Source organism: Haemaphysalis longicornis, unplaced genomic scaffold (genome assembly GCF_048455015.1).
Source record: "Haemaphysalis longicornis isolate Haplotype H1 unplaced genomic scaffold, Haemaphysalis longicornis Haplotype H1 scaffold_4, whole genome shotgun sequence".
Lineage (NCBI taxonomy): Eukaryota > Metazoa > Arthropoda > Arachnida > Ixodida > Ixodidae > Haemaphysalis > Haemaphysalis longicornis.
Genome location: NW_027526361.1, coordinates 4,787,058 through 4,803,061, shown reverse-complemented (window position 1 = coordinate 4,803,061; position 16,004 = coordinate 4,787,058). Strand labels below are relative to the sequence as shown.

The 16,004-nt window shown below is 48.3% G+C and overlaps 1 protein-coding gene across 1 annotated transcript in view; it reads right to left on the bottom strand.

Moving 5' to 3' along the window:
- The window catches only part of LOC144178145 (uncharacterized), a 317,073-nt gene that overhangs the window by 66,019 nt on the left and 235,050 nt on the right, over positions 1 to 16,004 (bottom strand). The window contains exon 5 of the mRNA XM_077705716.1: positions 5,505 to 5,616. Within this exon, the coding sequence (XP_077561842.1) occupies positions 5,505 to 5,616 (112 nt within the window). The remainder of the gene's footprint in view (positions 1 to 5,504; positions 5,617 to 16,004) is intronic.

Sequence of the window (16,004 nt, the reverse complement as noted above, 5' to 3'; positions counted from 1 at the left end):
GGGAGCCCACGGAGGTAGCATTACTACTCTTACCCCGAGAATAATGTCACACGGTTTTTCAGGCTGCTTAGGAGGGACGTGAACACCGTGGGAGGGCATTCATCCTTTGTGCTCATCAGCAATTGCAAGGACCAGGAACAACAAGCAGCACGAATGATGACACGCGCGCTCCAGAAACTCGCGCTTTTTTTTTGTCCGCTGCCCTTGCAAGCGATGTGCAGTGAACGTATTCCAACTTGCCCAGTTTTTTACAGTAGAGAAACATAATACCAAGAAGAACGGTATCAAGGAGTGCTCGGCAAAACTAAGTGAATTACTGAAGCAGCAGCACGTCAGACCTAATTCTAATTTTGTACGACCACTTGCGCAAATAGACGACGAAAACAGAAGAGAACACACGACACGAAGTGCTCTCTTCTGTTGTTATCATCTTTTTGCGAAGTAAGCGTACAGTATTCGAATACCAACTCGCGCAAACCTACCTCTTATAATGGAATTTCGTGTTAAAGTAACTGCACTCACAGAGTGTGATATAAAGTCCAAGGTTTTTCTTTTTTTAAGGAGAAATCTCGCTTTTACAGCAGTATGACAAGACCGATTTTCATAAGTACATGTTTAGAACTTTTAGTGTATTTACGACGGCTAGGCTAAATAATTAAAAAATAACAGGATTGCTTTCTTACCGATTGGAGGGGGGGGGGGGGGCATTTTCTTATGCTATTTGAACTAACTGAGCTCAAGTTGGATGTGTTCAAAATTGTGCAATGTGCAAGCGCCATTTCGTTGTTTTCTCCGTCTCAAAAAATGCAGTCGGTGGTCATCGCTTGTCCTGTGCCCTCCCTTTCCATCGAGGCGTCTTCGTTATGATATCATAAACCTGCATCAACCGGTTCAATGTTTTATTCTGGTATAATTATTGGCAGTCACTATTTATGACGGACAGAATAGGGGACTCGTTAATTCCCCCTTCCGTCCAACAAAAAAATTTGGGGGGGAGGGTGGTGGCTTCTTCTCTTTCCTGACCCCTTTCGAGCGCCAGGGTCCTTCGCCCACATCGCCAGTGGTGCTTCGCCCACTGCGCTGCTCTCCGTGTTATTTTCTCAGTTTCAACAGCGATTGCATTTATCCGGAAAGAAAGTGCTCTTCACCGGTTATGCTAACCGCCAGCGCTCCGGGGCTGGCAGGTCCGCCACCTGGGTCACTTGTCTGCGTGCCACATGAGACCGTACCTGATGGGTGAGGCCTGCCGGCCATACGGCCGAAGCCCGTTGGATGCCCTTCGCAGCCGCCAGCAGGCTTGTCGCCACCTTTGCTACCTGTATCACTTCACGTCATGCCTCCTGTGACTACTCCTGGCCCCCTACCGGCAACACCTGCGGCCCCAGCTGGATACTCTCTGCAGCCGCCAGCAGGTTTTTCGCCGCCTGTGTCGCCTCCCGTCATGCCTCCTGTAACTAACCCTGGTGCGGTGAGCTTTTCGCCCATGGCTGTTCTCGCAACGGGCTGCCCCCCCCATACTACCGGTAGGCGCACAGACTGTATACCCAACGGGTTGCAGACACAGCCTAAGGGGTGTTAGTCATGACGCTACCCAAGAAGATCCTATGACTTACTCGGAGTCAACTTGCTCCGACACTTCTGGTAACCGTTTTCTATTCATACGCTAATAGCAAAGCAATGGCCTGACAGGGATGGTAAGCTTGTTTTATCTCGTAAAATGCAAGCGACGCCGACGAGGATCGGAAGGTTCTCTGTCAACCACGGACGACAATACGTGCCCAGACACGGCCTCACTGTGATTCTAAAATTCAACGATCCCGCCAAGATGATCACACGCTTCAATCCACTATCGCTGAAGGCCTCCTTTGAACTCGTAGCTCCTGATGCTGGGTTACAGCCGCGGCCGAACTATATAGGCTGAGTCTCCTGGCGGTCGACACGAGATATGTTGACGCTACAGCATGTCTGTTGAAAATCGCCAGTATTATGGACATCCGTGTTGAGGCCTATGAGCCGAGTCCGGAAAACTGCGCCGCTGGTGTCAGAGGGGTGCCAGTTGAGATTTCCGACGCTGAAATAAGAGAGAACCTACTACACAGAACGTTAGTGAAACCTGTGCGTCGTCTGATCGTCTTCAACACCGACACAAAGACTGAGCATGTGATCTATGGTTATACTCGGTACACAGTGTACGACTACACTGAACACTGAAAACCCAGAACATTGTTCTCGATGCCAGCGGTTCGGAAACATTGCTGGAACATGCAACCGGAAAGTCCGCTGCGCCCGGTGTGGAGGTTATCATGATCGTGCTGATTGCAAGGCGGGAGAACTTCGACGCTCAAACTGTCGACAGACGCATGAGGCTGTTTACGCCTCTTGTCCGACGTTCCTACAAGACAAGAACATATACAGCTACAAAATATAAACAAAGTTGATTACAAGGCGGCAAAAGTGGCCGTCGTTCCAAGCAAAGTTCGACGCACCATGGCACCAAGAAGGCCCAGGTGAAGAAACAGGATCAGAGACCTGAGGTGGCCACAGTTGGTGACATCTCCGACTTCTATCTCAGCTACCGGACACCAGTGGATCCGCAATCACATCATCTGTCTCTAGTTCAGATCCTGCTTCGCCGGCCTCAACACCGCCACGGATGGCGTGGAGGGGTCATCGCCGAGCCCAAGCGAGCCAGTAGAAACAGCAGCCCACTCATACCTCAAGCTCTCCACCGCAAGTGCTGCTGGATGCTGTGCGGTCCTTCCTGGCTCCTTTTACGCCTCCAGTGGTCCGTGCGATCTTAACCTTACTCGATGTCGTTGCTCCCCTCATACAGCGCTGGAATTGAGGACCGGCACGACAATGCGGCTACAACAAATCCGGAATCAGGCGGCCGTACTTCGATGAAATGCCAGTGGGCTACGCTCACGATTATCTGGACTCCGGCATTTTGTCAGCAAGCACCGGTTCCCGATAATCGCCATTTCGGAATCTAACCTGCGCAACAGGGTTAGAATTTCTGGATATTCGCTTTTCGAATTCACAACCGACATGGACCGAAGCAGGGTCCTGCTAGCGATTCTCAGTGATCTTACATTTGTTGTTCACAGTGTACCCCAGGACTCTTCTAACGAGCACGCCCTGGCTACGGTGCAACTCAATTACGTACAATTCAGAGTAACCAACGGTACATGCCTCATTGAGCGTGCTTTGACCCCAAGCGTTTGCATTCTATTTTGGCCAACATGCCAACACCTCATGTATTGACGGGTGACTTAAATGCATGCATCACCCGGCTTGTGGCAGCAGAAGCACATCATCCCGGAAAAATCGCCTTCTAAACGTCGCTAGCAACGCTCGATTGCACATCTTAAACACGGGCAGCGCCACATTTGTGGAAAAACATCGAGTGCCTTGGATGCGACGATGATATCTTCCTCCCTGCTGACGACTGCGTCGTGGTTCCCTGACGTCAAAATATTTGGCAGTGGCCATCTGCCCACATATACAGTCATCAAGGGAATCCGTGGAGGCCCACAAAAACTCAAGGTGCATGGCCCAATTTGGGAGAAGGTCAGAGGTTTTCCGTAGGAAAGCAGTGCCACTCAACACGCACGAGAAGTTTGCTGACGCTGTTTCGAACCCGAGGGCTGCATCCGAAAGACGCTGTCTGCTCCCCGAGGGGCGCACCAGCAATAGATATCGAGTACGAGCGACTTCGTGCACTTCGCCAGAGAGCAGAGCGGCGAGCACGAAAAACGACGTCTCCGGATGATATTCGAGCTGCTAGACGGGCGCACGAACACGTCCAAAAACATCCGAAAACTCGCTAGACAGCACTGGAGTCAGTTCTGGTCTCAACTGTATCCACGCAAACCACCCACGCGTATATAGCAACGTTTCGCCCCTTGAGAACGTCACCAAGCCTGCAGTCATGGTTCCCCAGAAGGGCGTTAGTGAAGTAAGCGTTGTAGAGGAATTCTGCACTAAAATCACCACTTCGCCCAACAACATGGCAATGTCCGAGGTGTCCGCGTCCTGCAACTCCACGACGAACGCGATACTGATGGACGAACCCTTCACCATTGAAGAGCTTACAACGGCGTTGAGAAACCCCAACTTGTATTCCTCTCCTGGTCTCATGGAACAACGTATTTCGCTTTACGCCCCTTTGGCCCCAAGGCTATGCAGAAGTTGCCTTCCCTGTACAAGCAATACTGGCAGAGGCCCGCTGGAAGATTGTTCAGATCGAGGCGATTCACAAATCAGGCAAACCGGCAACAGATATAGACTCTTACCGGCCAATTTCACTATTAAGTTGTATTGGTAACGTAATGGAGAAGATGATGCTGTAACGGCTTCTTTGGGACCTGAAGACATTTATAAATCGCAGATGTCTGGGTTCAGGAGAGGACGTAACAGCGTAGACGACATCTTTTCCTTGGTGTCAGATACCGCTCTACAAAAAGAACCTGCAGAAACATCACTATGGCTGTCATCTGTGATTTCGAGGTACCATTCGACATCGTCACACAACAAGCTATCCGAAGAGAGATGTCATGCACAGGACTTCAAGGACACGTGTTCAAGTGGCTGTGTGACTACTTACAAGGCTGCTACGTCTACATGGGCACCAGTGATGGTGAAACGGCCAAACATCGCGTCACGCAAAGAGTTCCTCGGGGCGGCGTCTTGAGCCTCACGCTTTTTATCACGTGTCTCATAGGCCTCTCAACAGCACTGCTCAGACATGTCAACATTTCATTCTACGCAGACGACATCTGTATCTGGGCTTCAGGCAGGAACCGTCGAAACCCTCGTGCCACACTCCAAAAGGCATTTTTGAAGACGAGATAGTGTCTCAGAGGCTTTGGTCTGATATTTTCCTCTGAGAAGCGTGCTGTGATATCATTTACGCGGCGTGATGTTTCGCGCATAGATTTTGACATGCATAGATTTTTTATAGATGTCACTATTGCATTTATATCAATTATACGTACGCATCTGAATTGACCGCACTGATAATTGTGTAAAGCAGATCACTTACTAAGTAGGACGCTTTATTTTGTTTACTTCTTCCTCGGTGTTATTTTCGATGCTGTGGGTTTTATTTGTTCATTATGTTCCTTATTTATTGCTAATACCTGGAATCTCAACGTCACCATATACGCGTAGTCTCGTTATTGTTTATTCTTTGTATAAATTATGTAATAAAAATTAGGTGTCGTTGCTACTAGCCCCTGCAATTAAGCTATTTCTGTGTATGGTATCAAACACAGGGGGTCCCACTGCATATTGTTACTCTGGGCCCCCTTCTGTATTGCCTATATTCTAGTGATGCACCCTTCTGTGACAATGATAAAGTTCTATTATATTCTATCCGAAGTCTCTGTTTGAGTGGGTTCAGTTTAAAAAACTGCCACAAACGCGAAACAGGTCGTCAAGAGCGTGGCTATCCATACCACGGGCATTGCAGCGTGTGACAGAGCAGGGAGAGAGCGACTCACTTGCTGAAGAGCCTAAGGACGAGGCAGAAGAGCGCCGTGAACAGCATCAGCGCCACGATGACGCTCACCATGGTGGTCAGCTCGGCGTTCTCCAGGATGGCCACCCCGCGTGCTGCAAGGGTGGACGGAAACGCGGGTGGCCAGGGTGACAGGGCTGACTCGGAGATTGAACAGCGTGCTCGAAGAAGAAACAGCAGATTTGAAGGTTCACAATATGAAAATCCTCTTGCTACAAACATATACACACTGCGAAAACTTGTAAGAAATCTTGCGGAGTACAGATAACCCCAAAGGGTTAATCCTTACAAACATTGCAGACTACGTTATAAGTGGGGGCAGCCGTGTTCATAATGTGCGTCTAAAAACAGCCTGTGGATATCATCCTACACTCTTCGGGACTGAATGATCTGAATGAGTCGTTTTGAGGGTTATTTATTTCACATTCGTACGCGGCCAATTAACATGCTCCATGAGTTGCAGGGAGGCACAGATAAAATGTTGAGACCTGGTTCGCGGATCGGGTTGTCTGTGAGTGTGTGTGTGTGTGTGTGTGTGTGTGTGTGTGTGTGTGCGTGTGTGTGTATGTGTGTGTGTGTGTGTATGTGCGTGCGTGTGCGTGTGTGTGTGTGTGCGTGCGTGTGCGTGCGTGCGTGCGTGCGTGCGTGCGATCTACCTAAAACAACTCACTCACCTCTCGTTTTATTAATTTGTTTCCTTCTCTCACTCATCACTGCGGTAAAGTTTTGACTGTCAATGGGCTTATAATTAAGAAATCTTTTAGACACGGCGCCTGTATTCTCATAATTCTTCTAGCGAAAAATTATATAGCACCACTACAATCAACCTTCACGCCTCATTTGTCCACGTTCCTTACTTTTACAAATTTATTGAAGCTGTGCTATACAATCCCCAAGGGGTTCTGAAAGGCCGCTGCTAATTATAGTCTCATTTGTGTCTCTTCTTCTTTGCACTGGGATGCGCAGACAAAGCTGCACTATACCAGTGGGAAATGATACTTTTCGATTGGTTCCACACACTGCATAAGTGAAACGTAGTCTGCTTTGCTGTTCCGGCGTCGTTTACCTGCGGTTATGAAACATTTCCGCTGCTGTGGATGTAACAAAACCATAGAACAAACTGAGGTTACGAGTACACGTTGTCTACAGTGAACGATTGCGAGGAACGTGGACGCAGAAGTTTCAGCGAGTGTTTGGTAGTCACTTTCAACTGCATCGTACGTAAGAACCGCGACCTGCCTATATACCGTGAAGAACCTTCCTATCTCAGTGTTCGGTGCACCTGGCACGACAGCAGCAGCGCTCTTTGAACCCTAGTGGCTCGGAAACCCTCAGAAAGCTTTCCGGGAGTTTTCTGTCTTCCCTTTTTTTTTTTCATGAAATACCCTAACACAGGGGATAGCGCCGATCCATGCGCCAATATCGCGGCAACGTATACCGGATCTTCGACATCGTTAGCGGCCGACGGCAGGGGAACTTGCCCGGGAATATTAAGGTCGGTTTCCGAAATACCTGAGGCGAGTTCGAGAACCGAACACGGATCTCGATGCGGGAGTTTGGCGCCGAAATTACTTGCAAAAATCAATATTTCGAGAAGTCAAACTCAGGTCATTATCGCCGCTGTGAAGGCGTTGGGAAGATGGGGGAAATGTCTTGACTTGTAGTTTAGCTGAAAAGTTCGAGCGCGTGCTCGGCTGGCTCAACCACGCAGTAAAGTCAAGCAATTCTAGGAAAAGTCAGGACAAATGAGTCTCAGATTTCCCTTTTGCACTTGGAAAATCACGCGAATTGCCGCACATATCGTGTTGCAGGCCACAGGACAAGCTTCTTCCTCAAGGAATTCGAAAAAATTCGTGGGCCTATACGGCTTTATAACTGGCGATGAAGAGCTTGGCATTTCGGTGAGACAAAAGAGAAGTCAGGTAGCTCAAGGAGCTGCCTTTTTCATTTCACTTGAGATAGGACCACCGCAGATGTGTGTTCCGGAATACTGACTTCATGTTTAATCGAGTACGCATGCCCTATCAACCAGAAACACTTTGCTGTCCTCAAGAACGTTATGCTGCCGCTTTATTTTGAACGTTGCTTTAGCTCTAACTTTGTGGTGGATTCGGGCCTGTTGATGAGTAGATTCTGCTATAGTTGTGTTTCTCTGTTGTTAAAATCCTAAAGAAACAACGTATTCCAAGTAGGAAGAATACTGCCCAAAGTCGAGATGCTCGCCACAGCCAAGCTAAAAGCCAGCTACTCAAGGCTGTGGAGTGTCAATCAAAAGCAGATAGGATGCCGGAGGCAGGTAGAATGATGATTTTATTAATTAAAATGACGATTTTTTTTACTTGATGTCTATTTCTGGATCAAAATTAGATTTCTTTTACCAATTTTCGCTCATGGTTTGCAATTTTTTTTTTCTATTTGCTGTACCTTAAAACTGCCTGCCTTCAGGCCTAAAAATAGTATTCTTGTAATAAAAAAAATTCCTTGGGTGGGAATATATACGACAGGAAAATAATCATCCCGGCTGTCTCCTCAAATGCCGAATGCCGTTATTTTTACACAAGTGTGATGAGAGAAGTTGTAATTGAGTCGCGGCACTCAGTAATTTCGACTTCTACCTTAGGTTGGCAAGATAATATTACAAAGAAGCAATAAAATAAATAGTCTATTTCGAGTATGCCTGAGTAGCGGTCGGTGTGAAGCGAGGAAGCGGCGCTGCGGAAATTCAGGGAATAAAGTTCCAGTAAGCATTAAACCAAAACTACTGTTTTAAGTCTTGTAACAGTTTGAGCCAGATGGCGACCGCCCGCTTTCCCAACGGAAGACGAAGGAACATTTTTGTTACAATGGCGTGCTCAACGTACGATTGAGCGACCACACTGTATAAAGTGCTTTGAAAATGAACTTTTGTTTTTTATGCGTTCCTATTAATTTCGTTAGGGTTTTTGTATTGCTCCGGGTTGGACGATTCTGTTCGGCCTCGGCTCCGGAACAATGAAGCAAAGGTTCACAGCGGTGTGACCCGTTCCAATCAGACCCTCCAAAATTATTCGCAATACAAAAAGGACGTATTTATAATTCTCACCAGACCATTAAAGACCGAAAGACCACTGCACCAAGTCGTGATAATGTAGTTCGAATTACTAAGGCACATTATTCGTATGTTCCGAATTTAAGTTGTACCCAGATAATTGGAAGTCAGCAGGTGTGCTTGACGACATGAATTTTTTGGTCTGGTAAGACCTTTTGCATGTTTGGTATTCTGCGTGGCATTCTCTTGATACATTTTTGTGTGTTGTCTTTTTTAATAGCAGTTAGCAGTGTTTATATAGTTATGTTGTTGTTACTCAGTTTTCTTTACAATAGGTGTGTAAGAAAACCATTTCCGAAGCTACTGCTATCAGGTGGTGTTGTGAAGTTATGGTTGTCCCTGATGTTATATGCATTTTTATTATGTCTTTCTGTACTGCACCGCAACTACTGCTTTGTAGTGGCTTTCCGGACCACGGCAAGCCGTTTACATCTGCTTTTAGGCCAGCAAGGTTTACTCAGGAACTACTGGAAAAATAAAGAAGGGAAGTGGATTGAATAGAACTGGAAGCAAGGTTGCAGGGGGTCTTTAATTTTGGTGGCTTCATTACCGGTTTTGTTTCCATGACCTTAAGGCATGTGGTCGGTGTGTGAAAGCTTAGCAGAGTAACAAATCGGTTAGCCTGGCGTCTGGCCCAGTAATGAGTTGGCGAAATCGAAAGCCGTAAAGCCGATTTTTCAGTTTTGCTCCGGAGCGGAATATAATATAACTTTCCGGTTTCGTTTTTTTCCCTCAAAAACAGCGTTTTTTTTCCCTGGCTCTCGGTTTTCGTTCAACGTTACGACACCTTGCCCCAAAGTCAAGGGACATTGCTAGAATTCTAAATATCTACATATCATGCGTGCGCACCTCATTTTTGTCCAGAAAAGAAAAAAGTAGTGTGCTCTCCGATGGTCATTGCATAAGAACTCTTGACCGAGAAATACATTCTTTTGGATCTCCCGCTTCAGATATATGCCGCGCGCACGTCCATCTCATTTTGCTCTCCCGCGGAAGGAACCTGGGGCGCCGTGGCTACGCCTTTCGCAATGGTGACGCAATTGAGCGCTGAAAACGCCGTTGATCGATCAAGAAGCTTTATGGAAGCTAAAACCCCCTTCCCCCGTTATTGCCGTGCTTCACAGCGCCCTTGCACGATGGGACTGTGTTGCGCAGCCTGTTCGCCGAATATTATCCCGCTTCGCTTCTCCGAAATTTGATAGAATGGTCGGCCGGCTACCGGTACAAACTAAGTTAATAAACAGATTTTTCCCCTTGACATCGTGGAATACCGCAAACTGGATGCAGTCACAAGAAAGAGGATGTAGCCAGACCACAGCGTTGTCTATATATATAAAGAAACACGAATGTCTGTGACGTCTCTAAAATGTGCGGTCCCATTGGTATGAGGTTGCTAGTATGTAAGTTTGTGTCAGTTCTAATTAAATTTAAGTTGAGAGTACAGCGCTGCGGACCGTTTGCTTCTTTCTTCTCGTGTATGTGTTGAGTTCGCACTGCTTCAAGATGTGCAAGAACCACTACCAACTAGCGCAATTGTCGATTCTCCTGCAGATTTTTCTCCTCTTTCTGGGCGTATTTTTACATTTTCTTTCTTTTGAAGTGGGCCGTTGCACCCCAAAGCTCTGGACGTCAACCACGAATTACGGAATGATTCGGAGCTCGGGTCGGCGATGGTATGTTTGTACAGCGAGCTCATTTTTGCAAGGCTTGAAACGGAGAGCAGTCCGTCCCATTGGATGGTGAATGATTGAGGAAGCCGAGTTTACGGCAGCGTTTTCATGAGCCCGCAGGCAGAAACAAAAAGCGGCACATTGTGCGCAGGAGGGCATTTCTTTTTGGGCCGAAAGGCAAACGCACCTTATTTTTGATGTCTATTGGTTTTCCATCTCATTGCTGTCTTTGCAAACTCCCACAATCATCCCTCATAACTACAGGACTCCCCATCCGGCGTAGCAAGGCCTGCTCCTAATAGGTCTGGTCCCTCTAGTTCTCCTTAAAGACTCTCTCTCTTTCTCTCTTTCTCTCTATCTGTTAGAACAAGAAGTGATCCACCGTTTAGTCCCCCTTTAACAATAAGGTTCAGAGTTTCGCAGTCCCAATACGGGTGAACACATCACGTTCATGTGTCGAAGAGGCTATAGCGAAGAAACTAACAGAAAATTAAATTCATTACCCTTTTGAAAGATACCAGATTGTTGCCAACTGAGCCGATTAGGTAACGGCAGGTGACGGGTATTTAAAAAATGTTCGCGTGCGAATACACGTCTCCGCGACCCATTCCTCCCTGACTTGAGAAAAGAGTCGGCCTGACTTCATCTAAATGACGCATCACTGGCAAGCGTGAGAAGGCCCACAAGGACGAGCCACTGCGCCCCGCACGGGGCACCCTGAGTAATCTTGGTGACGGTACTGGCGATACCGCGGACCCCGAGCCCCCCAACATAAGCTGCGACCTACCGTGGTGATGTGTTTTTAAGGTGAAGGGTAGAAACCTCAAACGGTGGTCGTCGGAGCCGAGCCCAGGTCAAGCTCCGGCGGATGGGCTCCCTGTCTGTTTACCAGGCAGGGAGCTCCGGGACCTCTCTCGGTATCAGGGTAACCCGAGCGAAGGAAGTACCCCCGTCCCCTGCTTTTTCCTATGCCATATGGTAAATCGAAAAACCCCCTCCAAACATGATCGGACTCTGAAAAGGGTCCGCACCGAAGCATCTTTCCCACCTCTTCCTGCCATCAACTCCCCGAAACCCGACAACTACCCCCGCTAGGTAATAGTTGAATCTGTTGACAAATCCCAGCATATTTCTTCACAATCCGTATTTCTTGTATCGAAGTTTCTTGAAGCCATCCTTGGCAAGAGGTACAATGCTAAAAAACTAAGAACCGGTGAGGTCTTAGTTGAGGTCAACACGCAGCAGCAAGCCACAACTCTCATCAGCCAAACCCGCATGGCAGACCTTGATATCAGAGTCACACCCCACCGCAGCCTCAACAGCTCCCAGGTTGTGATATCTGAGTCAGATCTCCTAACCGAGACAGAGACCGATCTGCTCGAAGGCCTAAAAGACCAAGGCGTGACAGCAGTAAGACGTATCGTCATTAGGAGAGATAACAAAGAAATAGCCACCAAAGATCTGATTATGACTTTCGACCGCTGCACACTGCCCGAGCATGTCAACGCAGGTTTCATCCGTTGTTCTGTCCGGCCATACATCCCGAACCCGCGGCGCTGTTTCAAGTGCCAGAGGTTCGGGCATAGTACCAACTCCTGTCGCGGCAGAACAACATGTGCCAAATGCGCCCAGCATGATCATCTCTCCGAAAACTGCACTGCAACCAACTTCACCTGCCCGAATTGCCAGGGTCCACATGCAGCATACTCTCGCGCTTGTGAAAAGTTTCATCTTGAGAAAAAAATCATTAACGTGAAGGTAACCGAAAACATCACCTTCCCAGAGGCGCGAAAGAGGTTCGCCTCTTTCCCTCTGGGGAGGTACGCCGACGCAGCTCGCCGGGGGGCGCAGCGGCGTCTGGTTTCGGCGGGGACCCTGTACCGCGAGTCGGACTTGGTCCCCCCCCCCCCCCCCCCCCACCCCACCCCTGGTTTGCCTCTGGCAGCCCAACCCGCCTCCGCACCGCTCGCTGAGCCAGCAGCGGTTGTGGTGGCAACCTCTTCCGTCAGGACCGGTGCTGCTCCCGTCCCTGCCTCCCCGTCCTCCAGTACGTTGGAGGGTGCCGAAAATTATGGACACCACGGGCCCCGCACCGGCTCCCACCGCCACCGCACCGCCCGTTCCACTTCTGGTGCCCCCGACACCCGCGGCGGTGGCGGCTCAAACGAAGGGCCCCCGAAGGGGGGCCAAGTCCGGGGGGCCCGGTTCGACGGGCACACCCAGGACATCGGACGAAGAGATGGACGTCGTGCCGGTCTTGCCTGCAACGCAGCGCAAGGAGCGGCTTCCGACGTCCAAGCCTACAGAAAGGCCCGAAAAGCCCAATCCAAGAGTCACAGCCTCGAAAGACGACACATAAAGATACACACTCCAGTAGCTCTCACATAAATAATGGGAAGAGAAAACATAGTTCAATGGAACTGCAGAGGCCTTCTGAATAATCTTGACGACGTGCATGAGATTCTGCATGCCAATCAGCCAAGTTTAATGTGTGTCCAGGAAACACATCTAAATTTCAAGCACACAAATTTCTTGAATAGTTACCTGGTATACAGAAAGGACAGGGTTGGTGCACACACTCTTCTGGCGGTGTGGCCATAATCGCCCGCAAATCCTTAGCATGCCACCCTGTCACCCTGAACACCGTCCTTGAGGCTGTAGCCGTCCGCACAATAATATTTAATAGGTTGATAACGGTATGCTCCATCTACATCTCTCCTGATCTTGCACTTCTGAGCTCTCACTTTGAGGCGCTGGTCGACCAGCTGCCCGAACCATACATCATAACAGGCGACTTCAATGCACACAATTCTCTTTGGGGCTCTTCTCGCACGGATGCCCGAGGTCGCCTGATAGAGAAGTTTTTAACATCCTCTGGAGCATGCCTTTTCAACAAGAAACAGCCTACATACCATAACATAAGACACAACACATACTCAAATCTTGACTTGGCTATTGGCTCGGTAATTCTCTTTCCATGTCTTGAGTGGGGTGTGGGCACTGACCCATATGGCAGTGACCACTTCCCCATTTCATTGACATATATAGGTAAAGGCCCAAGCAGTTCATCTTCCCATAATAGGTTTAATGAGGCACGAGCTAACTGGAACACATTTACAGAGACATCAAAACTACACCACACATCCATAGAACACCTACACGTTGAAGAAGCTGCCCAACTCCTCACGGCGCACATCCTCGACGCCGCCGAAAAGTCCATTCCCCACGTCTCTGGTGCCCCGCGCAACCAGCGAAGGCCGTGGTGGAATGAGGACTGTAGGCGGGCGCGAGAGGCCCAGAACAAAGCGTGGGGTATCCTTCGACGGTACCCCACGTCGGGAAACCTCCTGTTGTTCAAACGGGCCAAGGCGTTAGGAAAACGTGTGCGCCGTGAGGCAAAACGAGAGAGTTGGCACACCTTCTTGACATCCATAAACTCTTACACAGACACAGACAAAGTCCGGACACGAATACGCAAACTAAAAGGACAACAGACACACAGCCTGCCCCTGGTTAGTACAACAGGTTACACACTGGAAGACCAGGCTAACACACTTGCACAACACTTCCAACACGTGTCCAGTTCAGCACACTACACTAGCACTCTCATGAAACACAAACAATTGGCTGAAAAGAAGTCTTTGCTTGATAATGATAAGCCAACCTCCTCTTATAACTCGGAGTTTTCACTTCATGAGCTGAGGGCCGCTCTGAGCACTTGTAAACCCTCAGCTCCAAGCCCAGACAACATCACATATACAATGATACAGCACCTACACTCAGAAACTCTTTTAACACTCCTCCACCTATATAACAAGATTTGGCTTTCGGGGCATATTCCAAACTCTTGGACGGAGGCTATAGTTGTAGCTTTCCTGAAAGAGGGGAAGGATCCTTCCTTTCCCGCTAGCTATCGACCCATTGCCCTGACGATCTGCCTTTGCAAGCTTTTCGAGAAGATGATTAACCGGAGGCTTGTGTACTTCCTGGAGTACAATGGACTTCTCGAGAGCTGCCAGGCAGGCTTCAGGGCAGGGCGATCTACACATGATCAACTCGTTGCCTTAGAATCCTACATCAAAGATGCATTTATTCATAAACAGTATTGTATGACAGTATTTTTCGATATTGAAAAAGCGTATAATACTGCATGGCGCTATGGAATTCTTAGCGACCTTAAGTCTTTTGGTTTGTCAGGCAACATGTTAAATACTCTTGCAAGCTACATGTCGGAGAGAACTTTTCGTGTGAGAGTGGGCAATAGACATTCCCGAGTTCACGTCCAGGAAAACGGTGTGCCTCAAGGGGGCGTCTTGAGCTGCACGCTGTTTATTATAAAAATGAACTCGCTGGGAAAAGGATTGCCACCAACCATTTCTTCCTCGCTATATGTAGACGACGTTCAAATCTCCTTCAAATCATGTAATCTGTCCGTTTGCGAGAGGCAAGTCCAGCTTGGTGTCAAAAAACTCGCTGACTGGGCAGACAGGAATGGATTTAAGCTTAATCCAGACAAGTGTACCTGTGTTGTATTTTCAAGGAGGCGCGGAATCCATGCTGATCCTAATATTAATCTTAAAGGTGTCTCCATCCCTCCCAAAATTGAACACAAATTTTTAGGCGTAGTGCTAGATGAAAAACTGAATTTATTCCTCATATAAAACACCTGAAACAGAAGAGCCTCAAAACCATGAATATTCTGAAGGTCCTTTCGCATTGCTCCTACGGAGCGGACAAACAAATACTCCTCCGCGTTTTTACCAGCCTTATTGGCTCACGGTTAGACTACGGGAGTGTCGTCTATGGGTCCGCCTGTAAAACGGCTCTGAACATGTTGGATCCAGTACTGCACTTGGGTCTCCGTCTTGCATGTGGAGCGTTCCGGACGAGTCCCATTGAAAGCCTGTATGCAGAGTGTGATAGGTGGAGCCTTGAACACCAGCGTTCGTATACTTCATTGCTGTATGCTGTTAAGGCGACTTCTGTAAAAAACCACCCATGTAGTTTTATCATAAGCAACACCTCATCCGATCCGCTGTTCGCAGCACGGCCATCGATACCCGCTCCTTTCTCTATCCGAGTGAGAGCCCTCGCTGAGGGACTAGGGATTTCATTTGAGGAGAGCATGAAGTGTTCTATTGCTGACCTCATTTCGCCTTGGGAGAGGTCAGCAATTTCGTCTGATATTTCTTTTAAACATATCAACAAACGAAATGCGCCTAGAGAACTTATACTACAGCACTCTCTTCAGTTACAACACAAATACCCCCCCCCCCACCACCACCACTTTCTACACCGATGCTTCGAAGTCTTCTTCAGCCGTCGCATGCGCTGCACACGGCCCCAACTTTACCAGTACGAAGACGTTACACAGAAATAGCAGCATTTTTACGGCCGAAGCACATGGTATCTTATTAGCAGTACAACACATTACACAAATTAGAACAGAACATTCCATTATCTTTACAGACTCTCGAAGTGTGGTAACAGCCTTACGTTGCTTCAGACCTACAAAAAACATTGTCCTCCAGCATTTAATCAAAGCTTTAACCTTTGCTCATCACTCAAAACTAAAAATAATTGTTTGCTGGGTTCCAGGTCACAGTGGCATTCTGGGGAACGAAATCGCTGACCAGAGTGCCGCTGTGGCTGCAGTCCGCTGTAGCATAGATGTACCATGCGTTCCCTACCTCGACCTGAAGCCACTGGTACGGACAGCCTTGCG